This window comes from Marmota flaviventris, chromosome 19 (genome assembly GCF_047511675.1).
Source record: "Marmota flaviventris isolate mMarFla1 chromosome 19, mMarFla1.hap1, whole genome shotgun sequence".
NCBI classification, from domain to species: Eukaryota; Metazoa; Chordata; class Mammalia; order Rodentia; family Sciuridae; genus Marmota; species Marmota flaviventris.
In genome coordinates, this window is record NC_092516.1 from 28,749,828 (window position 1) to 28,773,208 (window position 23,381).

Sequence of the window (23,381 nt, forward strand, 5' to 3'; positions counted from 1 at the left end):
GGCAAGAGCTCTGAGAGGGTGGACCCAGCCACAGGGATGAGGAAAGGCTTCCAGAAGGAGATGGTGCCCAAGAGCAGGGACTCTGGGGACAACTAGGAATCTAGCGGGGAGAATCCAGGGGGAGGGGTGGAACGGCAAGCAGGAGAGCGTGGAGGCAAAGAGGTGGGGGACGTAGCAGGCCTGAGGCTGGACCAGGAGGCCGGGCAGGCCACAGCATGAAGCCAAAGTGATGGGAGTCCCTGGAGGCTGACCAGGACACAACACTGTCTGGTGCATCCCTGGACTGATCTGCCTGGGAGTCCACAGAGGACGGAGGTCTAGGGAAGGGTGGCCGGCAGGACACTGGGGCAGTGTGCCAGAGGGAGGCGATAGGGACTGGGGAGGACAGGATGTGGACTGTGTCGGGAAGGGAGTACGAGGGACAGGTCCTGGTAATAAGTGAGCTGCGGGGTGGGCCGTGGGGGTCTCCAAGCTCCACACCCGTCTATGGCTCAGGTGCACAGAGATGGAGGGGCCACCCGTCAGCCAGGCACTGTGGCCAGGCGGGGATGAGCAGGGCTCCCACTGCTGTCCATGATGCTAGTGGAGTACCCCAGAAGGAGCTCTGGAGGAACTGGGGTCGGGACTGGTCTAGGGACAGAGGCAGGAAGCCAGCAGGGTTTGGGGTATGGAGAGTGGTTAGAGGAACAGCTTCCGCCTGTAAGCCCCAGGAATTCCCCTCTGCTGAGGAGTCTGGATGATGCTCCCAAGCACAGGCGAGGATCAGAGAGGGACAGTGACATCTCAGGGTCACACAGCAAGGAGTAGAAGACAATGGCCTAGAACCCAGGATCTTAGAACTCAAGGGCAAGGACATCTGAGAGAAGGTTATGTCCTCAATACCACTGCTACTCTGCCTCCTTCAGGGCCTCTGTCATTCACAGTCCCCCTTTCTGCCTTCTATCTTCTGAACTTCCCTTCCCCAGCACTCTGGAGGCCAGCAAGGGGAAGGTGTGGGGGCTGGGAACACCCCATCTAGGATGTCCAGACAAGCCCAATCCCTTCTTCTCTTTCTCCTTTCCTCCTCCCCTTCCTTCCCTCCCCTCCCACTCCCTGGGAATGAGGCCTCCCAGTTGCTTAGCAACTAGCAGAGCCTTGGAGAAAGAAAATGGAAATAGCTCAGGAGGTGCCTCCCCTCTGTTAAGGTAGAGGCTCTTGGTATGTTGGGAGGGTGGTGTGTTTTACTTTGGATGTAGCCCAGAGTCATACCCAAGAAGCCAGGGCTTCTTATCTCTAAGCCATGCTTGCCTGAGCCTAAAAGGATTTGTCTGCCTGGAAAGCTAATGTCAACGTCATCTTTGGTCACATTATTAGAAGCAGTGTTTCCAGAACAAAGGAGGTGACAGAACTGTGGCCTTCAACATGGAGGGGGGGACCCCCACCCGGAATGTTGGCTTTAAAGAAATTAACCTGATCACTATGGGAATTGGAAAGCACCTCTGGAATGAGAACTTGGAGAAGATCCCAGCTTCCCAGGTCTGCAGAGCTGCCCTGGGTGAAGCCTGGGAGGTCGAAGCATCCATAGTCTGTGACCCTATTAGACAGAGCCAGGCTAGTAGGCCAGGGCATGTGGGAATGGTTTAAGCTGAGCCTGAAGGAAAGACAATAAATAAATAAAACTAACAAAGATTCTGAGTTGCCTTGTTGACTGGGGAGTTAGGAGGCCACCCAGGCATCTGCACAGGGCAGAGGGGCGTCCTGGGTAGTGGCCAGGTCCCTGGGGATGACTAGCCTACAGCCTTTGCAGGCCACCTAATCCAGACTGCACCCACCCACTTACAGATGGGGACAGCCAGCATCCCACCCCATTCGTGCCCCAGGTGTGACCCAAAGGTGCAACCTGTCATCTGTGCGCTGCGGCCTGGGAGCCGCGGATTAGAGCCATGGGCGGGCCCTTCAATCTCCAGGATTAACCCGCAGAAGGGAGCTTAGCAGGTGGCCCAGAAGTGACCATCCCGCCTCGGGTTTGTCTGTCCTGCAGGGCCTGCGGCTCCGGGGCCACGGGCCATGTCCTCCACCGTGAACAACGGGGCGGCCAGCATGCCATCCCCACCCGACGCCGCCAACGGCTTCCCGCAGCCAGGAGCCTCGACGGGGGCCTGGCCGCGGGCAGAGGAGGAGCTGCGCACGGCGGAGCCGGGCCTGGTGAAGCGCGCGCACCGCGAGATCCTGGACCACGAGCGCAAGCGGCGTGTGGAGCTCAAGTGCATGGAGCTGCAGGAGATGATGGAGGAGCAGGGGTGAGTGACGGCTGTGGCCAGCTGGGCGGGGCCAGGCGAGCAGCGAGGCGAGGGCCCAGGCCCAGGCCAGGGGCTAGTCCAGCAAAGAGCCAGGGTCTTGGGCCAGCTGGGCCAACCATGGCAAGCCCAGCCCACCTTTCGTTCCTCTGTTCGTTTATTCCACCTACAAATTGTCTTTGAACACCTGCTGTCTGTCAAGCTGGGCTCTGGATTCCCAGAAGTCAAGGAGACACAGTCCACAGGGGGAGAGGGGCACTTAAACACCAATGACAAGCCCATCCCCGTGGCCCACACTTATAATCCCAGTGACTTAGGAGGCTGAGGCAGGAGGATGGCAAGTTCAAGGCCAGCCTCAGCAATGCTGTCTCAATTTTTTTTTAAAAAAAAAGGGGGGCTGGGGATGTAGCTCAGCATAGCACCACTGGGTTTAAGGCCTTGGTATCCCCATCTGTGAAATGGGTGGATCCAGCTGCCACACCAGTCCTGCAGCCAGGCAAAAAAACACTGGGATACTTAGTGTGTACCAGGGGTGACTGTGGCTTCAGCAAATGAATCACCTGCTGGGTTCAGGTCACTTCCTGTCCTCAAAGACCACCCCCCACCCCTAAATATCATCTCAGAACAGACACAAGCACGTTAACATCCACCACCAAGCAGACTAGAATCATGGTTAAAGGACAGGGGAGGTGAGAGCCAAGCGCTTCAGGAGCCAGAGATTCTGCCAGAGGAGGGGAGGCTGCCAGAGAACAAGGCATTTGAATGGGCTCTGAAGGATGAGTAGGAGTTCGTCACACCATGGGTGGGAGCAGTAATTCCAACCTCTGAGTGCACTCGTCAGTCAGAAAGGGTTGGGGACATGCACACATTCCCACGTCTAGTGGAGGCCAGAAGCCCCCTCTCAGGGAGCTGGAGGCACAGGAACAGAACAAGGCTGGTCCCATTCCTGCAGCTCCAGGGACAGCCGGGGGTCCGAAAGCTCCCTTGGCATCTGCCCAGAGTGCGTTGAAACAGTGGGCTGGAGCAGGGCTGGCCCCGAAGCAACCTGTGCCTGGGTCAGGGTCTGGAGCCACGTGGAGCCCAGACGTGGCCACAGTTCTTCAAACTTCACCTGCGTCTGAACGCCCAGGCCCCTGGGCTCCCCAGGAGGCAGCCGAGACAGGGACCACCATCTCTGCAGAGCTCAGAGAGACACTGAAGCTCGGACAGCCACGGTGTAAGGTCTGCACTCAGCCTCCAGGGCAGCCACAGCAGGGCTGCTGGGAGGGAGGAGAAACAGTGACCCAGTGCCCAGGGGGGACCAGGTAGGTCCCCTGCAGAAATGGATGGCTGAAAGGGAGGACACTAAGGGCAGAGAGGAGCCTCCAGCCAGCAGTGAACGAAGGGATGGGACAAGCCGGGGTTCCGGGCCCGGTAGAGGGGGCGGGAGCATCCTCTGCAGAGAGCACCTTGGGCCTTTATTAAACCTGCCGACCTGCTGAGTTGGAGACTCCAGGGCTGAGGGGACTTGGGTGGTGTGGGTGGGGAACGAGGGTTGACAGGGACAGGGAAGGAACAGCCTTCCCCAAGTTCCTGCCCTCCTCCTCCCTGAGTCCCCTCTGCCCTGTCAACCCTCCTGCCCCCACTCCAGCCCTCCTCTTCCCTGACCTTCCCTCCCAGGGCCCATCCCATCCCTGAGCCCTCCTTCCTGAGCCCAAGCAGAGGGCCACGGGGTTTGGCCACATCCTGTCCTTGGCATTAGACCCCCAGCGTGAAGGTCTGCTGCCTCTCTGGGAAACGCCCTCTAGTTCTCAAGACGTGGTGGGGCCCTTCTCCCTGCCCAGTCCCCCTTCAGGTGGCCCTTAGACTGGAGTCCCCTCTGAAAGCTGGAGTTACCCTCCCCCACCTTCCTGTCCTTTAGTAGCCATGTGACTCTGAATCCGAGCTGTCCAGGCTCCCCGCCTAGCTTGACCTTGGCCAAGCCATGGCTTCCTTACAGGTACCACAGGTGACCTGCCTTTGGGGGCTGTTCTGGGGGCCCCTGGACCAGAGCACAAATGGGGCAGTCCCCTCCAAGTGCTCGGTAACACTGGGACCCAGCAGTTTCACACAGTCTCGTCACTGGTATTCATTTCTGCCAACGCGGGTTCATTCGTATTTATTTACGAAGTTCTCAGGCATTTGACAAATACTGCCACCAGTCACAGGCAGACAGGCTCGCTGGCCCCATTACAGAGCAATCCCTTCCCTTAATGTTGACGGATGGCTGGCTAATTTGCTGGCAGTTGACACCGCACTTGAAGTCACCTCTGCACGCAGGCTGCGGGGTTCAGGGACACAGAGCCCCAGCGTTCATGATGTGATGCTCCCTCTACTCCTCAGCATCCCCCCCGACCCTACCCACTTCTTGCCATGCTCCTCCTCGTGAGGACACAGGGCGGTGGCAGCATGGTTCTGCCCCTAGCTGGGCTGCGAGCCTTGAGCCCTTTCCTCTCCCTGTTCTGATTGCTCATCTGTAAAATGGGAATGCAGCCACCCTCACCTTCAGAGCAGGGGCGAAGAAAGGACAGGCAAGATTAAGCCTTCTGGGGCTGTTCTGGGGCCCTTCCAGGGTTCTGAGGTCCTTTCCAGGGACCTCACCCGCCCCTGCCCTAGTAAGTGATCCGGGAAAACCCCAAGGCCACAGTGAATTTGGCGAGTCCTTCCTTCAGGGTCACAGAGTGGAATGGAGACTGAGGAAGCCGGAGGGCAGGAGAAGCCCTGGAGCCAGGAGGCCAGGCACCAAGGCCAACATCAGTGCCCGCCCGGAACCCCTGCTGCGCCCTTGACTTTGAGTCTGAGGCTTTGGTCACGCCAGCCAGGCCCTCTGCGTGGCCTTAGAGTGGCAGATGTGCCACCTCCTCAGGGAGTGTGGTTTGGAGCAGCCTCCTGCCTGCATATCAGCCTTGGCCTTCTGAAAAAGCAGAGAGAGGAGGCCCAAGTGACTCCTGAAGCCCTGGTACCCTGCTGGCCTAGCAGAGATCAGGGGTGAAAAAAGGGAAAGAACCTGGACCCTCTGTCCCCACTGCTCTGGAGCCAATAAGCCTCAGTGTCTAGCATTTATTTAGCATCTACTGTGTGCCAGACTCTGTATAAAGAGCTTCGAGGGCATCACCTACCTTAATCCACAAGACACCCTTAACAGGCTGGTCATGTCCCCTGGTCATGTTCCCATTTCACAGACGTAAAAGGCAAGGCTAGGAAAAGCGTTTGGATTTGCCCAAGGTTGCAGAGCTAGTAAGCTGGGGTGTCAGGACTAAAAAGGGGCTACCTGGCTCTACTGCATGTCCCCTCGATGACTGTCCCCCGTGGCCTCAACAGAGAAGGCTGAGCCTCAGATATCTGAAGGAAGGGGAGACTCAGAGGTGGTTGCATACTTGAGATTTCTCTGTGCAATAACCAGATGACATCTCTGGGCCCTCAGTGTCCCCAGCAAGACACCTGGGGCACAGAAACCCTCCCCACACCTCTGAGATAGTTCAAACCAACATTCCCACCCCCCACAGTGCCTGGGCTGGGCAGCTTGCCCATGACCAGCTGGCCCTGGGGTGAGTCCTAGGCCTCTGCACATGGGCCACTCCAGGTCTTAGAGAAATCCTCCTCTCCACTCCACATGCTCCACAGACCCCCAGCTACGGGGCTTGGACCCTGTCCGCAGCCCCTCTCGAGAAGCTGAGGAGCTGGCCAGCCTTGCTCTTGGGCCATCTCCTCCCCTATTCTGCCTAGCCCAGGGTTTCATGCCAGTGACCCAGCTAGCCTCTGCCTCTCTCCCAGGGGTCTATGAGTCAGGGACTGAGTGCTGTTGAGGGCCTGTGCTGTTTGTCTCTGCTGGTGACAATGATAAGCTAGTGTCCTAAGGAGAAGGTGACATGGAGCAGTTGTTCTGTGTCTTCAGTTGCTCACAGAGAAGCCACCACTCCTTCTTTCTGGGCCTAGGGACAGCCCAACTGGCCAGCCTCAACAAGCAGCCAGGCCAACAGACTGGCATTTCCAGGGGATGTCAAGACTGCAGTTCAACAGAAGTTGGGGTGCGAAGGGCCCAGAGGTTGGTGAAGCTGGGTTACAGGCCTCAGCATAGGTGGCCTGCACCCCACCCCAGCACACCAGGCCCCAGTCCTGCCTATCACCGCTGCACAGGAACCTGAGTCTGCAGAGAGTCGGGTCAGGGGCCGGGTAGGAAGGAACCGGTTCTCCTGCTCCAGCCCCCTGTGCAGAGCCAGTGGGTCCCCAAGTCCACTCTCCCTCTTAGATTACGTGTGTCCCTTGTTTTCCCTCCATTCTCAGGATCACTCTGACTCACCATCTCCTACATGAATCCGGACAGTGGCTCAGTGTCAGCCTCCCTGCTTCCAGGTCCCTGTCCCCACTGTGTCCAGGTCCCTCTCCTCCAGCCACACAGCACTGGAATCATCTTCAAACTCTCCAGTGCCTCTCCATCACCAGCTACTCATTTACCAAAACATGTTGGATGCCACAACACGGCAGGCACAATGCCAGACACCAGGGACATCACAGCCAAGTAGACAGAGATGGCCCGTGCCCTCGGGAATTCCAAGCCAGAGCAGGACACAGACTAGTCGAGAGAGAATTACTGGAGCATGAATCACCTGCCAGGGTCTGGGAGGGTTCAGTTGCTATGGAAACACAAATGCCGGCCCTGAACCTGGTCGGAGGATCCGTCCTGCTGTTGACACCGAGAAAGGTGAGTCTTGGTGCTTCAGCCTTGACGGTTTCCACAGGGTGAGCCTGGACGGTCATCGGGGAGTCCAAGGACGTGTTTGTTTTGAGGCCCTGAAGACTTGCCACTTGCTGCCTGCTAATGTTTGTTGGAGGAGTGCAGGGAAAGACCAAGGGAAGGAAGCGAGATGGGATCCTTGAGAAAGAAGAGCATGAGTGGGAGGGTTGGCTCTGGGGTGGGGACAGACACAGGGTGGGGATCAGATAGCAGGGATAAGATAGGACACTCCCCCATTCCCTGTTCCTGTCCTGGTGTGTGTCTTCTCCCCAGGACAAGGAATGACCTGTAGCCCAGAGAGGTCATGACACAAGATTCACTCAGTAACAGCCACTAGAACCAGCTATGTGTCAGGGGAGAGGGGAGGTGCGGAGGTCCTGGGGGGCAGCAAGGACCCAGTCCAGAGGCAGAGATGTCTGAAGGACTGGGGGGCCAGGAAAGCACTGTGACCATGCTGCAGAGAGGGGATGATGGACCCTTGGGCAGGGGCAGGGCAGGGGTAGATAACTGTGTCCTTTAGTCCCTGGCCTGAGTTCAGGCTCCAGGAGGGAGAACAGGGCAGAGAAGTCAGGAGCGCCCATCAGAGGCCCAGAAAGGGGAGTAAAGGATGTTCCATGGGACCCAGGCAAGCCCCTTGGCAGCCTTGATCTGGCAGCGGCGGTCCTGCTCTGAGGACCTCCCAAGGCTGCTATGAGGATCAGCCATCAGTGAGGCCAAGTAAGCAGAAAAGGCCGTGCCTGCCAGGTGCAGTGGCATACCCCTGTAACCCCAACAGCTGGGGAAGCTGAGGCAGGAGGATCACAAGTTCAAGGCCAGCCTCAGCAATTTAGCAAGACCCTATGCAACTTAGCAAGCCCGTGTCAAATTAAAAAATAAAAGGGGCTTGGGGTGTGGCTCAGTGTTAAGCACCTCTGCGTTCAATCCCTGGTACAAAAAACAGGGGGTGAGGGTGGGAGGTGCCTCTGTCCAAGCCAGGATTGTTGCTTCTCTTGAAAAATGTCTCAGAGATGTGGGACAGCGACCTCTGGGGCTGGAGTCTAGCACACACCTGGATCAGCTCTCCCCGCCTCTGGGAACAACTCTTTTTTTTTTTTTTTTACTTTTTCTCATGATTGTTGAGTCTCCCTGTGCTGCTCAGGCTGGCCCTGAACTCCCTCGCTAAGTGATGCTCACACCTTAGCCTCCTGTGTCGCTGGGACTAGGGCCACCCCTGACCTGACTCCTCCCTCGGTCTGGTTGTGTTTGGGCGGTTGGCCAGCCTGGTGCACACAGGTGGACCTTGGACCTCCTCAGCGCTGAGGGCCTGACCAGGCTCTGTGGTCGGGCAGGCGTGTGCCCACAGTTGTGACCCTGGGCTGGGGAAGAGGCAGAGGGAGAGAGCAGAAGCCAGGAAAGTGGGCCTCCAGCTCTCTGTGCCCCACAGGTACTCCGAGGAGGAGATCCGGCAGAAGGTGGGAACGTTCCGACAGATGCTGATGGAGAAGGAAGGAGTGCTCACCAGGGAGGACCGGCCTGGGGCCCACGTGTGAGTGCTCCCTGGATAGGGGCAGGGTGGGCACAGAGGGGAACCAGAGGAGCCTGTCCAGGTACTCCCTCAGAGGGTCAGCGCTGAGGTGAGTGGAGGAGGAGAGAGCATGGACCCTGCTTGCTGGAAGCTGTGGCCCGGCCCAGGGCACAAGATGGAAACCCACACACCAGTGCCTTTCCTGTGGTGGCCAAAGGCTCAGCAGGTCACCAGGGTGTGGGTTCCCTGGAGGCCTTGTCTCTGCGGCCTCAGGGCAGGGCAGCAGCGGTAAGCTGTGGGCCTCGGGGTGGGCTTTGCTCAAACAGGGATGTTATAGGGAGGTGGATTTGAACTCGGAGCAGAATAGAACCGCACAGCACTTGAAACCATGATGAAAATGGGTCCAGCTGCATTAGATGGGTGGGCACAGGCTGTGCCTGCTGGGGTCCAGCTGTGGCTGGAGGGCTGGCCCATCTCCATGCCTGCCAGGTGGTGTGTGCACTGGGGTACTATTGAATCCACTTGAATGCGTCTTTGCCTTGCTAACCCCCAATTTCCTCACCAGCACCAGCATCCCAGGCTTCTCTGGTGGGAAGCGTAGGACAAGGACCCCAGTGGGAATTGGGAAGGCCTCCGCTGCAGACTCTCTGCTCTGCTAGGATGGACTCTTTCCCAAGTTGCCCAGTTAAACCTCAACTCTCTGGTCAGAACAGTAGTGAAAGCAGTCAGAGTCGACCTCTGGTTTGGCAGGGAGGTTCAGGGTGACCTCAGGAAGCCAGGCTCAGCCTGCCCAGTCTCTCCTCCTCTCTGGACCCTGGCTGAGGATCCAGGGTTGGCCAACACCAAGTCCTTCCCTTCAGCCGCCCAGAACTCACCACCACCGCAATATTCCCTGTCTCTGTGGGCAGGACTGACCCTTCTCCTCCCTTCTCATTGTCCTGACAACCAGATTCTCTCTGATGCTGCCACAACAAGAAGACCCTGGCTCTCTGACCTGTGCCCCTAACACTGCCCCAGGGCCCTTCTGGAACACCACCCATGTTTTCCTCTCCCATGTGAGTGAGAAAAAGAAGCCTCTGGATCCAACTTGTTCCACTGTCTCAGAGCCTTTCCTGTGACAACTGTCCCCTCCAGCTCGAGCTGGAAGTTCTTCCCTTTCTTGGACTCCTTTCTCTCGACCTAATTCCTATTCCAAAGAAGACCGCACTCCCTCAACCCTGATTTCCACTTACCTATGGTCCCACATTTCCTTTTCTTTATCAGCCTGATTTTCATAAGCACCCACTGTCTCCACTTCTTTAAGCCATGGAGATGTGGCTTCTGTCCCCATGACTCTGAGACCTGCTTGGCCACGGCCACCTGGGCTCCACTTACCCTGGCCTGTGGCCTCTCTCTGGCATGTGCCACCATTACGCTTCCCCTTCTTTTTTTTTTTTTTAAGAGAGAGTGGGAGAGAGAGAGAGAGAGAGAGAATTTTTTAATATTTATTTTTTAGTTCTCGGCGGACACAACATCTTTGTTTGTATGTGGTGCTGAGGATCGAACCCGGGCCGCACGCATGCCAGGCGAGCGCGCTACCGCTTGAGCCACATCCCCAGCCCGTGCGCTTCCCCTTCTGAAAGCCCACTTTCCCCTCTGCTCCCAAGGGGCAGCTCCCCATGAATTTCCTCTGCCCCTCTGAGAGCTTCTGCTGTGTCCCCTTCCCCTGCCCACTTCCCAGAGGTTGGTTTTCCACTAAGCTGTCAGTTCCAGGAGGACAGGATCTTAGTCATTTCTTTTGCTTGTATCTGGTACCTAGAACAGTGTGGCTCACCCAGTTTCCCCCAAAGCCTCGGTTTCTCCATTAATGCAGCAAGAGAGAAGCTGTCTTACAGTTCAGGCAGCATGAATGGTATTCAGATAGTCCTCCAAACAAGGGATGCCATCAGCTGAAGAAACTGGCTGTCAGGGTGCAAGGAGGGAGAGGGGGAGCTGTCCGTGGTGCTGAACACAGGCTGCCCTGGTCTGAGGCACAGAGGTGGCAAAGAGGGAGGGCAGGCCGCAGTCTAGTCTTGCTCCTTCCTCTGACTGGGTCTTCACATCTCAACTCACTTCTTAGAAGGGGTATAGGAGAGCAAGTGTGGGCTCTGGAGACAGACACCAACTGCCCAAATCTCTGATTTCCCAATCCCCTGTGCGGATCCCAGCTCCACCAAACCCAGTATGTGACTTGGGCAGGTCCTTGACTTCTCCGGGTCTCCATTTATTTACCTATGAAATGGGGATGTGAGTGTCTGTGTCATAGAGTTGTTGAGGAAATTAAACGAGACAGTGGCGGGGGACGGTGCCTGGTACAGAGCAATCACACGTCACGACCTGAAAATCACTACCACCATCCCGTAATCACTCGGCGAGGGCAAATGCCCAATTGACCTTGATTTCTTCCCTTCTGCCTGGCTGTCTCCATCCTCTGCCAACTGAGAGGCTCCCTCCAGAGCCTATGAAACCCTCTGATCCTACAGCAGGCCCTGTGCTCCTCTGGCAGACTGGTATATGGGGACATGGAGAGATTCAATGCCCTCCTAGGTTTAAATGACCAAACCAAACCCACTCGGGGGGGGGGGTGGAAGACTATAAGAGCACATGCTGTCTTTATCCACAGGGGCAAGGTCACTCCCAGAGCTTTCTGTCCCCAAGGGCCATCCTTCTTCTTTTAGGTTAACTGGTTTGAGTGACAGCCCCTTGTAACAGTCACCTCTCCCCTGGACACCAGAACGTCATACTGTTGCAGTGTCTAGAAATGACTCCATGGACGATGGGAACCAAGTGGGATGTGGTCAGCAGGTGTCTGGGCACTTTCCCCTTTGGGTGGTGGATCACTGGGTGAAACTGGAGGGACACTAATGAGACAGCTGGGAGAGAAGGAGTGAGGTGCCAGGAACATTAAAAACAGACGAGCTGATGGCTCTGGAGGTTGCTTGGATGTGGAGAGAACTCTTCAGCCACCTGAGGCTCCTTAGCACCCATGAGACCAAGCCTGGCTTCCTTTGCCTGGTGTCCAAGCCTCCCACTCCCATAACCCAGCCCCACTCCTCCTCTCAGCATGGGCCAGCCTGACCTGCTTGCTGTTCCTTGGCATCCTGAACATTCCCACTTCCATCCTTTGCTCATTCTGGACCCTCAGCCCCCAAATGCCCTAGCCGCCCTCACATGGGTTCAAATACACCCCTCGTGCAAGCATCCTCTAAAAACTGCATTGCTGATCTCCCTGGGGGAAAGTTGCCTCTTCTTCTCTTCTGAGCACATTCAGCATTTTCCATGCTTCTCGCAGCTGCCTTCCATTCTTATTTTTTCCCCAGTCCAACAAACAACCTTTAAGAAACATTGTTTTCATAGTTATATAACAAAATCCTGTTTGTGGAAAACAGTGCTCATAAGCTATTTCCTTACATGAACAGAAGGACCAAATGCCAGGTTTTCCCCGCAGTGTAGCTGGTGGTATACAGAGTGTGAGCTCTGGGTACCTTCTAGTTTCATCCACAAGATGGGAATATTAATGGTGGTCCCTGTGTCATAGAGCACTTGATGATTCAATGAGATAAGTACATGTTAATTGATCGGATAGTGCCTGGCATCTGGGTTGGTAATTATAATAGGCAGCAGATCACTGCGTGGTGCTAGAGCTGATCCAGCCCTGTTCCTGCTCCCACCCAAGGTCCGCGACAGTCCTGGCATGCAGTCTGAGTGGCTGAGCAGAGAGGGCAGACCCCGTGCCTGGAATCCCCCCTCGTTCTGGATGCGTCATCTGCCAGCTGGCCATCACGCTCCAGGCTAATGGGAAACAGAGTTAATTAGCGGAACTGCTGGCCTCAGGAAGAGCACGTGACCTGCAGTCTTCACAGGGTCTGAGCTCTTGCCAGGGTGGCAGGTCCAACGTATGCCTCACAGGGCTCTGTGTCCCACTGCAACACGTCCTCTGTCCCTCACCTACTTTGGTCATTTCTTCAGGGCTCAGTCTGTTGGCATAGTGGGCAACACCTCCTGTGCCCACTCCATGGACATGATGAGGGTCAACTAGGTAACAAACATGAACCGCAGAGTATAAAACAATAAATACATCCAGAGCACACATCTACAGCCGTCCCTATACAGCAGGGAAGGGCCAACTGAGCTAAAAGCCCCAGCTCTGGATATGGGCAGGGAAGGTCCACCATCAAATTCAAGGCTTGTCCTACTGGCACAAGAATTCTCAAAGCCAGTTGTAGCCAGGTACAGTGGCCCACGCCTTCATCCCAGCAGCTCAGGAGGCTGAGGCAGGAGGATCACAAGTCCAAAGCCAGCTTCAGCAACTTAGCTAGTCCCTAAGCAACTCAGTGAGACTCTGTCTCTAAATAAAATACAGAAAAGGAGTGGGGATGTGGCTCAATGGTTAAGCACCCCTGGGTTCAATCCCCAGTACCAAGAAGAAGAAGAAGAAAGCCAGTTGCATAGCTGAACTTAATACTTACCTTAAAGGCCTCAGCTCTACAAGGACTATTCCTTTCCCTCTCTGGGTCTGTTTCCCATCTATAAAATGGGTACAGGTAGTTTCTCTAAGTTAGAAAGTGGGATAGTGAAATGCCGAGAGCCATTTAAACAATAGAGAACGTAATTCTTAGTGATATTATCATTCAGGGGAAATAAGATAGGAGAACCCGGGTTCTAGCCCTGGGAGGTCCCCTCAAAACAGATGTAGGGGAACCAGGAGCACAAAGCCAGCAAAGGGGGCTGAGAGCTGAGATGTAGCTCAGTGGTACAGCACATGGTCTGCAAGCTCAAGCCCTGGGTTTGATCCTTAGGACCTCAAAAAGCAAAGAGAAATAAAGCCAGCAAGAGAAGCCTCAGTCCACATCCATTTTTGTCCCTGAAACTCCCAGAACAAGTCCTAGAAGGCTTTAAGGGCTGGGAACGTGGCTCAGTGATAGAGCACCTTCAATCCCCAATATTGCAAAAAGCAAAATAATTAAGAAGAAGATACAGAAGGATTTGGGACCTTGCCTCTCTCCCCAGGCCTGCTACAGATACCCTAAGCCCATCCTCCAATGCTCCCAGCAGATTAGACTCCAATGGTCCACCTAGCAGGGACAGGAACATGAGAGACACCCTTTCTAGGAGGGCAGATGGGAGAGGCAGTTAAAGGAGGGTGGGGAGACAGTGTCCCGCGGGAGGTGCTACCCAGACTGAGCTATTTTATTTTGTAAATAACCTTCAGCATGTTCGTGTCAGGATCAACTGAAGCTCTCGCTCCCACTGGCTCACCCACACACTATTTGAGGTGCCCTTATGTTTTGCTAAAGACTGTATTTTATGTGTCAGACATTCCTGCCGATGATGAGCTGTGTAGGGGGTGATGGGCCCTCGGAGTATAGAGGGCTGGGCAGGCAGAGGGAGTTGGAGATTCAAGGACAGGGACAGGAGGTAGGAGGCCACCGGCTTCAGGGAAAACCCACAGAGAAGAGCAGAGAAGTTTGAATGAAGGGATGAGGGGGTGTTTGGCTCTGCGGGGCAGGAGGGTGATCTGTGTCTCTCCTCCATCACCCCAGAAAAAACTCCCTACTACCTGGGTGACTCCAGGGCTGTCAGGGCCAGCTCAGTGTTAGGGAATTGGATGACACTCTTGAGACTGGCCTCCAGGCTAGATAACCCTGTCATATTTGGGTTACATTTTTATTCTTAATACAAATTTTGTCTTTAAATGGTCCATTAGTGGCCGCATGCTGGAGATTTGTTCTCTTCTTTCGCTCTGTACCTATGACCTGCCTCCCTTTCCTCCGTCTCTCTCTGCACTGCGACGTAATTTCTCCCTGGAAGAGGCATTGGTGTGTAAGTGCTGGCAGGCCCCCTGCCTGACAATGTCTACCAGGTGCAGGCAGAACCGTCACAGGCCAGGCCTCATGTCAGGGACTTCACAGAAAGAAGCTTACTTAGCCCTCTGCTCAAAGCTGGGATCTTCTTTTCCTCCTTGTATAGATAAGGACCTCCATCTGCCAGCATGGTCCTGCTTGGACTCAAACCCACCTGTGTGAATCCAAAGCTCATGTCCTTCACACTCTGCATTCAAGCCCTGGCCTCCCTCTGAGCTAGGCTGGTGGCACCAAAGAGAGAAGGCAGTTCTCTTGAAACCAGGGCTGAGCCTCCCTCTGGGAGGGGCCCCACCTGAACCACTAAGGATGACAAATGGAAGATGAGGGTTCACCACTCTGGAACCCATTATGATGAAGCCAGGGAAAGTCACTTGTAAGATTCTTGAAAAAAAAAAAAAAAATACCCATCATCCATTACTTTCATGAAATTTCCCAAAAGTCACTCCCATCCTGGAGAAGAAGCCCAGAGAGGGCCTGACAGGGCTGGGGGTGCGGCTCCCTCTGGACTGCTTGCCAAGCATGCCCAGGGCCCCAGGTTCAATGCCCAGCACCGAAGGAAAAATAGGGAGATGGGGACAGCCAGGGAACATGACAGGTCCCGGGCCACGCAGTGACTCAGGGACAGCGCATGATGAGAGCTTGTCTGAGGCTTTCAAAGCCCTTGCTCTTCCCGGCTGCCTGTAGATAGGAAAACAACAGCAACACGAGAAAGGCGAGTAGGGACGAACTCCACTCTGTAGCAGATGATGGCTGGAGGCTCCGCAGTTGAACTGGGACAGGAGGTTGTCGGTCCCCACTGAGTGAAGCAGGGACTTCTGCGAGATGGATGGCGAGTGTGGGAAGCGGCAGAGTGCTGAGGGCCCGCACCCTCCGTTGCCGGCGGGTGATTGATGAGGACAGCCCGGGAGCGGGAGATGAGCAGCAAGGGCTCAGGAGGCTGCAGAGGGGAGAGAGGAGAGGCTATGAATATTTCAGAGGCTGAGGCCAGGGCGGGAGGAAAGGAGGGGAAGAGGCGGGAGCCATCGGTAGGGGGCTCAGGGACTCAGAAAGACAGATGTCAGCCAGGGGAAGGTCAGGAGGGAGCAAGAGAATGGGGCTCAGGGAGGGAAGGAGGGCGGGTAGGGACTCCTGAATAGTGCGGTGGGGTTCAAGGACACAGGGATCAACAGGGGGCTCAGTGAGGGGGCGGAGTTCAGTGAGTAGGACCGGGACAGAGGAGGGGACTGTGAGGAAGAGGCTCAGGAAGGAGGGCAGACTCAGAAGGGTGGAACTTAGAACTTAGAGGGCTAAGTGGGCACCTGGATGCTCCTTTTTCTCTTTGCAAACATTGTCACCGAAGGCTGAGGACCTGGAAGGGCAGAGCCGGGTTAGGTTACCCAAATCTCCGCCTGATCTTTATGGGTGGGGGCCGCAGATGCTGCCGCCCGAGCTGATGACCCCCAGGTCTCTTCCTGGAGCCACCGCCGCACCCCGCGGACCTTGGGGCCAGGTCAGCGCGTGGGGTCCAGGAATGGGCAGCGGGAAGGAGGTCTGCAGAGACAAGTGGTCAGAGTCCTTGTCGCCGGCAGTGTGGCGGAGACCCCACGGCCAGCAGAGGGTGCAGAGCCGGGCCTGGAGTACGCGCCCTTCGAGGAGGATGACGGCCCAGTGGACTGCGACTGCCCGGCCGCCTGCTACCGCGGGCACCGCGGGTACAGGTGAGCGGTCGCCAGGGCGGAGGGGAGGGCAGCGCGGGGCCGCCCCACTCACCGCCCCGCGCCCCTTCTCGCCCAGAACCAAGCACTGGTCCAGTAGCTCGGCGTCGCCCCCTCCCAAGAAAAAGAAGAAAAAGAAAGGCGGCCACAGAAGAAGCCGGTGAGAGGCGCAGGGCCCCGGGACAGGCGCGGGGAGGGCGGAGGGATCCCCAGGTGCCTGTCCTTGTCCAACCGTATCTGTGAGCCCTTCACCTGTCTCAGCTCCTCCTACTGCTAAACACCTTCCCTCACTCAACTCCTCCCCTTCTTTAGGCCCCGCCCCCTCGTTGAGCCCCACCCCTTCACCAAGACCCCACCCCCAGAACTGGACACAGCAACCCGCCTGCGATACCAACAACCCGGCCCTCCCCCAAGGTTTCCACAACCACCACCCCAAATGTGTGGTGCCTCATCTGTCATTCCTCCGTCCTTGGCCCCCCTTCCCTGCCCTGAGTGACACCTTAGGGTCCCAACTAACATGTCCATCTGTCTGTCCTTTCTCCTGGCTTCTACCCTCAGCAAAAAGAGGAGACTAGAGTCAGACTGCAGGTCAGTAATGAGGGTGGTGGGCAGGCTGGGGCTCAGGTGGGGCATGTCTGTGGGTGGGACAGACCCCAAGGCCATCCTGCTGGCAGAAGGCCTCACACCTTAGGGCTTGGACTCTGGACTCTGTCACGGGGCCAGCTTTTCCTCACAGAGGCCAGTAATTCCACCACTGGAGGCTCTAACTTTGGGATTCTAACCATTTTACCAAGGGGCCTGGAAGGGAAATAGGGACACAACACAGACAACCATCTTTAGGGACCTCACCAATCCAATCTTTGGGCCTCAGATCACACTGTACTATGGGCAGCTGGGCTTCATGGCCTAGAATCCCCTTCCCAGCTTCCATACCCCAGCCCCCAAGCCTTTTCCAGTCATTTCCAGCTCCCCTCCCAGCTCACCCCTGTGTCCACAGCTGTGGGAGCGCCTCACCCCTGCGCAAGAAGAAGAAAAGTGTAAAGAAGCACCGCAGAGACAGGTACCTTACCGCCCCACCCTCCGCCCAGTCTCCTCTCGCTTCCATGGGCCCATCGGGATCCCCAGGCCAAGCCCGGCCAGCTCAGGAGAGCTCCTTTATCACCACACAGGTCTGATTCCGGGTCCCGGAGGAAGAGACGGCACAGGTGAGCAGTGCTGTGCGGAGCATGGGTTAGGGGCTTAGGGTCCCTGAGGCCCTCCAGAAGCAATGACAATGACAGGAGATGGGTCATGAGTCTGGCCCAGCTCCATCCTCTGACACTGGGAACTGCTTCTCAGAGCCAAGTGGGGGTGGGTAGCATACAGACCAATTCTTTGCAACTTTTGTCTGCCCAGGAGTCAACCTTGACATAGGTAGCCCAAGAATTTCCACTACCCAAGGGGTGTGTCTGAGAAAGCAGCAGCATCAGGACCCCAAATGTGCGGGGAAAGCAGATGGCAGGCAGAAGGACCTCCATGCGTGGAGGGCTCAGTGCTGCAGCAGACAGTGGGCAGGCTGGGGCTAGAGCTGGAGCTTCCGAGGGGCAGGTACCAGTCCCCTACAGGCCTGACTAGTGGGGCTGGGAGCCCGCACAGGGCTCTAAGCAGGACAGTGACTTATCCAGGACATCCTGGGAGAGGGGAAAGGAGGAGAGGAGAGGAGAAGAGAGGCCCAGGCAGGGAGGGGTTGGCCAAGGGGCAGCAGAGAGGTGAGGCCAAGAAAGTAGGAGACTCAGCACAGCCCGGGTACCTGGGACTGAAGCTGTGGGGCAGTTACATTCCTATAGTTGACATCAGAGCCAGACCTCCTTCCAGCAGCCCTGAGGAGGGACAAAGTCCCCAGTCCCTTCCCTGCGATGGGACCTCAGTGCCTGAGACCACTGGGCAACACCTAATCCTGCCCCTGCAGTTTCCCTAATTTCCCATCCTCCCTCCACCCCATGCACCCACCACCCAAGCCTATGGGTCATTACGGGCCCCTGCTGTCACCATCAGCATGGGGCCTGGAGAGGACCTGGAAGTGAGGAGGGCTAGACCAGCTTCCTGAGGAGACCAGGGCCTAAGGGAGATGTGCAGCTTCCGGGGCCCAAACCCTTGGCCTCCTAGGCCTGTCCCCACTCAGTCTGCTCCGGGGGAAGGGCATGTCATATATCGTCACATTACTTCATTCTGGGATCAGAAGGACTAAAGGAATCTAATGTCACCAGTGAGAGGTGGCCTCAAAGAGGGTGGCATCTACAGGGAATTGGGGCAGGTTGAGCCTTTGAGACCTAATTGGAAGTTTCTCAAACTTTCAATCAAAGGCAGAAGGTACTGGGGTTAGGGGACCTGCCCCAGAGAGATGTATGGGGACTGGGGTGGGCAGCTTTGGGGAACCCCTGGATATGGATCCAGAAGTCATTGGAAAGCAAGGAGATCGTGCCCAAGAGAAACATCTCTATCCCAAAGCCCAGGTGAGCTGCCCGCGGCTGGGTCACAGCCTGAGAAGAGGGGGCACAGGGGCACAAAAGAGGTATGAAGGGGCCACCTTACCAGTAGCTCATTAGGGAGCCTGTCCCAAGAGATGTCATAGGCCATCAATCCCACCAGAATTGAGCCCTGATGTTGCCAGATCCACAAAAAACATCCCCCTTTCCTCTTGGAGCCTAGAAGCACCCTAGTAGATGGGATGGCATGTCCCTGTCAGCCAGGGAGGAACGCGTTTCATGCGGTAGCCAGGCACAGTTCTGCTCCAGAGCTCCAAGGCCCCACACACCTGTTCTGCTCAGGCTTGGTATCTGCTTCCTACAGATCTCGGAGCCCCAAGAGCAAAAGAAAAGAAAAGAACAAAGAGAGGAAGAGGTGAGCCCCTCCCCCTCCCTTCCACCTCTCCCCTGGCCTTTTAGCATCACAGAATGAGGCCTCAAAGAGAGCTGGCTCAAAGAGAGCTAGCTCCCGGTGCCCACCTTGCCCAGGGGGAATTGATCCCACCCCCATAGAGGAAGCCCTAGGTGAGCCAGTGGCACTGATGGAACCGAGGCCATTGTCTGTCTCCCAGTCCAGGGTCCTTTCCATTCCAATCTTTGTGACCCCCCCTGCCCTCCCCAATCTCAAGTCACAAGAGCAGTAGGTGAGGGATGGCCAACCAGGTCTTTGGAAGCTGGGACTGCCTAGGAAAAAAAGACGCCTTTTCCTGAGACACTTGACCCCTAGGGGCCGCTGTTCTCTGCAGCCAGCACTAGCCACCTTTGGGTAGTTTTATAGGAGACCATGGGGATCTGCAGTGACCTCCATCAGATTTCACGGGGTCCCTGCAGGCAGGTCAGGCAACCCCAGGGCTAAAGTGGGCAGAGCTTAGGCACTAGCTGATCCCCCTTCCCCACACTAGGCCTCACACAGAGTCCCCAAGCCGGAGGTCCCACCGCCATAGCAGCGGCAGTTCCCCCAGCCCCTCGCTGTCCTCGCACTTCAGTGACTCCGGATCACCTAGCAGGTAGGCTTGGCCCTGGGAGGGCTCAATGTGGGCTTTTCTTCCTTTTGGGGGTGGGGGGGGGGTGGGGGGTATTGCAGATTGAGCAACCCAGGGCTGGTTGGCGAGGCTGGTGGACAGATGTCAAATGATCAGTAGGTAGACGTTGGCCGGGTTCGTGCAGGTGCCCACCTGCAGAAAGAGCTGAGGTGCCGCATACCCTGAGGCGGATGGCAATCATGACAGTGCGGCTACGTTCAGGTCCAAAGGGAGGGTGGGAGTGTCCCCGCTGCATTGGGGGAGCGGCCTCCAGCAGAGGGGGCGTCCCACGCGGGCTCCCCCATTCCCCCGCCCCCAGGCTGAGCCCCAAACACCGAGACGACGGGCGAAAGACGGGAAGCCAGCGGTCCAGCGGGAGCCGGTCGCCTTCCCCGTCAGGCTGCAGCGGATGGGGGTCGCCCCAGCAGAACGGCGGCAGCAGGCAACGGAGCGGAGCGCACCGTAGCCGCCCTGGCTCGGCACACAGCCCGCCCGATGTACGTATGCTCTGTTTTGCGGAGGGTTCCCGCGCCGCGCGGGATGCGTCGTTTTGGGTGGAGGGGTGATGCGGTCACCAGAGGGGTGGACACGAGTGTGTCAAAGGGGCGGGGCTGCTTCCTCCCTACCCCTGCGCCCACCGAGGGTGTCGTGGCACGGGAATCTCCAGGAGTGCTCTGGTTGTTGGGCCCACCCGGCCCTAATGGCAGGGTAAAAGGGGCCTGTAAGCTTGGGCCACCCTTGAGCTTGGCGAACTGAAGGCCAGGCAGGGGCTGACCATCCAGGCACTCCGTTGGTACAGAACTAGGGAGGAACAAAGGTCTCTAACTCCCCCAGGCCTAGCGGAAAGCGGGCAAGGACATTGGTAGGAGTCACAGTCAGATACTGGAGTCAAGAAATAGGAGCACACTGCCCCCTCTCAGAGTCCCTCCCCTGACCCACTGCTCCTGCTAGCTCCTCTACCTCTCTCAGGTCCCTCGCCCATCTCAGTCCCTGTGCTGCGACAAAGCTGCGTTTCTAAAATCCCTGCGCCCTGGAGAATCTGCCTCTTCGGGCACTGCCCACACTTGGACAGGTGTCTCAAACCTACTGTTCCACTTCCCACAACCTACCCTCCTAAGGTACCTCCCAGGGAGCCGCCCTCAGGGGCTCCACACCAACACCGCCCACAAAACTGTCCCCACCTAACCTCCAGGAGATACACAGTCACCTCCACCCCACAGACAGGCGTGGTGCAGGCACGAGATGGCGGATGGGCTGGCTGGGCGGAGGTTCTCCAGACCCTGGTGTCTATGGGTTATAGAGTACAGGTTGACACCCCTCAGAAAGAGGGGGCGGCAGTGAACTCTGGGACCTGGGGTAGGGAGGCCTGCAGGCTCCTCCCCAGACCCACAGACTGCCCTGGAAGCCCTGGCCAGAGGGGGAGAGCTGCCCTCCGCAGACCTCAGGTCTCAGCTGCGAACGTGTCCATGTCGGTCAGTTTCTTTTGATTTTTGGCTAATTCCCTCCACTCCCTTTCTTTTCTCAAACACCCTGGGGGGGTGGGGGGGGGGGCTCAGAGTAAAGGCAAGGGCAGCCGATAAATGTCTCTTGATCTCAGTGTTGATTTTTACTGAAGGACATTACCTGTCTCTAGACTGTCCCACCTGAAAAAGATCCAGGCTCTGGGGCTGGCTTCTGGGACTGTGGTTGGGCCACATGGGAAAGGTCTAACCGAAGGCCCGGTCTGTCTTGGGAGAGGGCATGCAAGGGTAGCTGAGGGTAGTCGTGGCAGGGACAGCTACACAGACCCTGGAGCTGATGGGGGGAGCCAGAAGTGGGCGTGGCCACCCTCACCTGCCTGAGCACAGAGTCATTCCCCAGCGCAGGGTCGCAAGGCTAGACAAGATGCCGACTGGGACCCTGCAACCTGCTTAGCCCCAAACGCCTTTTCTTCAGCATCGCCTCCTCCTGGGGCCTCCTGAGAGACACAATCACAGATTGTCTCAAACCAGGGTTGAGAGCCCCTTCCCCCTTCTGGTCCCTTCCTGGCTCTGGAGTTTTGAACAACTACCCAACCCCTGCAAGAGTCCTGGCCTCCTGCATACAAAATACCCCCACTGACTTGAGCAAGCCGATGAGGAAGAGGACCTAGCCTTGGGGAGGGAGACTCCGCAGCACCCATGTCTCTTTTCCCTCCCAAATGGTACTCCATGAGGATGTGGCCCCAGGAGTGTTCCAGGGGCCCATGCTTTCACATTGCTCGGAGCATTGGCCCCAAATCCTATTCCTGTCCAAGGACTTGGGAGATCTGGGGCCTTGAACACCCGGGGCTCTAACATGCCCTGGCATCCCCTCTTTGCCTGAAAATGCTTTTGGGGGAGTTAAATGAGGCCCCTTTCTCTCCCATCCAGAGAGGCGAGATGGGGGCCTGGGGTGTCACGGACTTGACCATTAATGACAACTACAAAAAAAAGGGCTTTGGACAAAAGTACTGGGGGTGGTATTCTTGGACCTACCTTTAAAAAGAGAGAGATAGAGAGAGAGAGAAATGGAAAAAAAAAAAAAAAAAAGAAAGAAAGAAAAAGAAAAAAGCTCAACATTTTTAACCCCGTCTATGTTTTTGTTTGTTTTTTAGCCTCTCCCATTTGAAACGTGGTAATATTGTGATTCCATTTCTTGTTTAGCCGGCAAGGGAAGAGGGTGGGGAAGGTTATGTCATTTTTCCTGTTATTTTGGTTTTTGTTCGTATTTCTTTTTCCTTCCTTATTTCATTTTTCCTGTGTAGTGTACAGAAATGCAAACTATCTCTCTGGGCTGTTTTTTCCCCCCTCTCTTCTGTGTTGTTCTAGAATTTTGCTTTTGTGTGTGTCACTGTGGGAACCTTTCTTCCTAACGCAGAGATGGTTTTGAATTTTAAGTGAACATTAATCATAGACATGTCTCTCTATACTTATTTTCCCCTCATTATCAGAATTTAAAAGGGAAGATAAATGCTAAACTGAAATGACATCCACACCAATTCTGCCAAATCATCAGCAGCTCCCCCTCCACCCAGGGCACCCCAGGGCAGGCACTGGAACTGTTGCCACTTTTAAATGAGCAAAATCAGTGCTTCTGAGTCTGTGAAATAAAAAAAATAAATAAAAATAAAAAGGGCTGGGGACGTGGCTCAGTGGTTAAGCACCCTGGGTTCAGTCTCTAGTACAAAAAAATAAAGATAAAGTAGACCTAAGGCCTCTGACCTCAAGACCCTCTGTAGAGAGGTAGTAAATGGAAAGAATATGATGGGAGCCCTGAGACAGAGGACAAGGATTTGGGAGAAGGATTCTGGCTGCCTTGGCTCCAGCCTTCCCCTACAGAACCCTCCAGAGGTCTATGGAATGCTTTAAGTCCTCCCAACTCCCTAGAACTGGGGCCTTCCCATACTGAAGAACTAGGGCACAAGTGGCCCCATGTTCCAGAAGCACACTCTATTATTGCTGTCCAGTTCATGTACAGACAGGGAAACAGAAAATTAGGCACAGAGAGGGAAGGGAGCCACTCAAGGATACACTGCATGGGATAGAAGAGTAAAATGCTGAGCAGGGGACCTCATGAGAGAAGTGCTTCTGTCTGGTGTCACCTGGAGCCTTTGCCAGGCTCCCTTCAGCTCGATGAGCCAGGCTGGTACTAGCTTCCCCCACTCAGGCTCCAACACCCTGGCCATAAAGGGTGTTCAGAGTTTGCCCTCTTAGAATTGGGGCCACCTTGGCTTTGGCCTTGAAAGG

General features: G+C 56.1%; 1 protein-coding gene across 1 annotated transcript in view; it reads left to right on the plus strand.

The window, feature by feature from the left end:
• Nucleotides 1-2,046: 2,046 nt before the first annotated feature.
• Srrm3 (serine/arginine repetitive matrix 3) overlaps nucleotides 2,047-23,381 on the plus strand; it is a 32,804-nt gene continuing 11,469 nt past the window's right edge. The window contains exons 1-10 of the mRNA XM_027952977.2: nucleotides 2,047-2,279; nucleotides 8,453-8,554; nucleotides 15,984-16,112; nucleotides 16,189-16,269; nucleotides 16,668-16,697; nucleotides 17,107-17,169; nucleotides 17,279-17,314; nucleotides 18,939-18,989; nucleotides 19,516-19,620; nucleotides 19,955-20,132. Of these exons, the coding sequence (XP_027808778.2) occupies nucleotides 2,047-2,279; nucleotides 8,453-8,554; nucleotides 15,984-16,112; nucleotides 16,189-16,269; nucleotides 16,668-16,697; nucleotides 17,107-17,169; nucleotides 17,279-17,314; nucleotides 18,939-18,989; nucleotides 19,516-19,620; nucleotides 19,955-20,132 (1,008 nt within the window). The remainder of the gene's footprint in view (nucleotides 2,280-8,452; nucleotides 8,555-15,983; nucleotides 16,113-16,188; nucleotides 16,270-16,667; nucleotides 16,698-17,106; nucleotides 17,170-17,278; nucleotides 17,315-18,938; nucleotides 18,990-19,515; nucleotides 19,621-19,954; nucleotides 20,133-23,381) is intronic.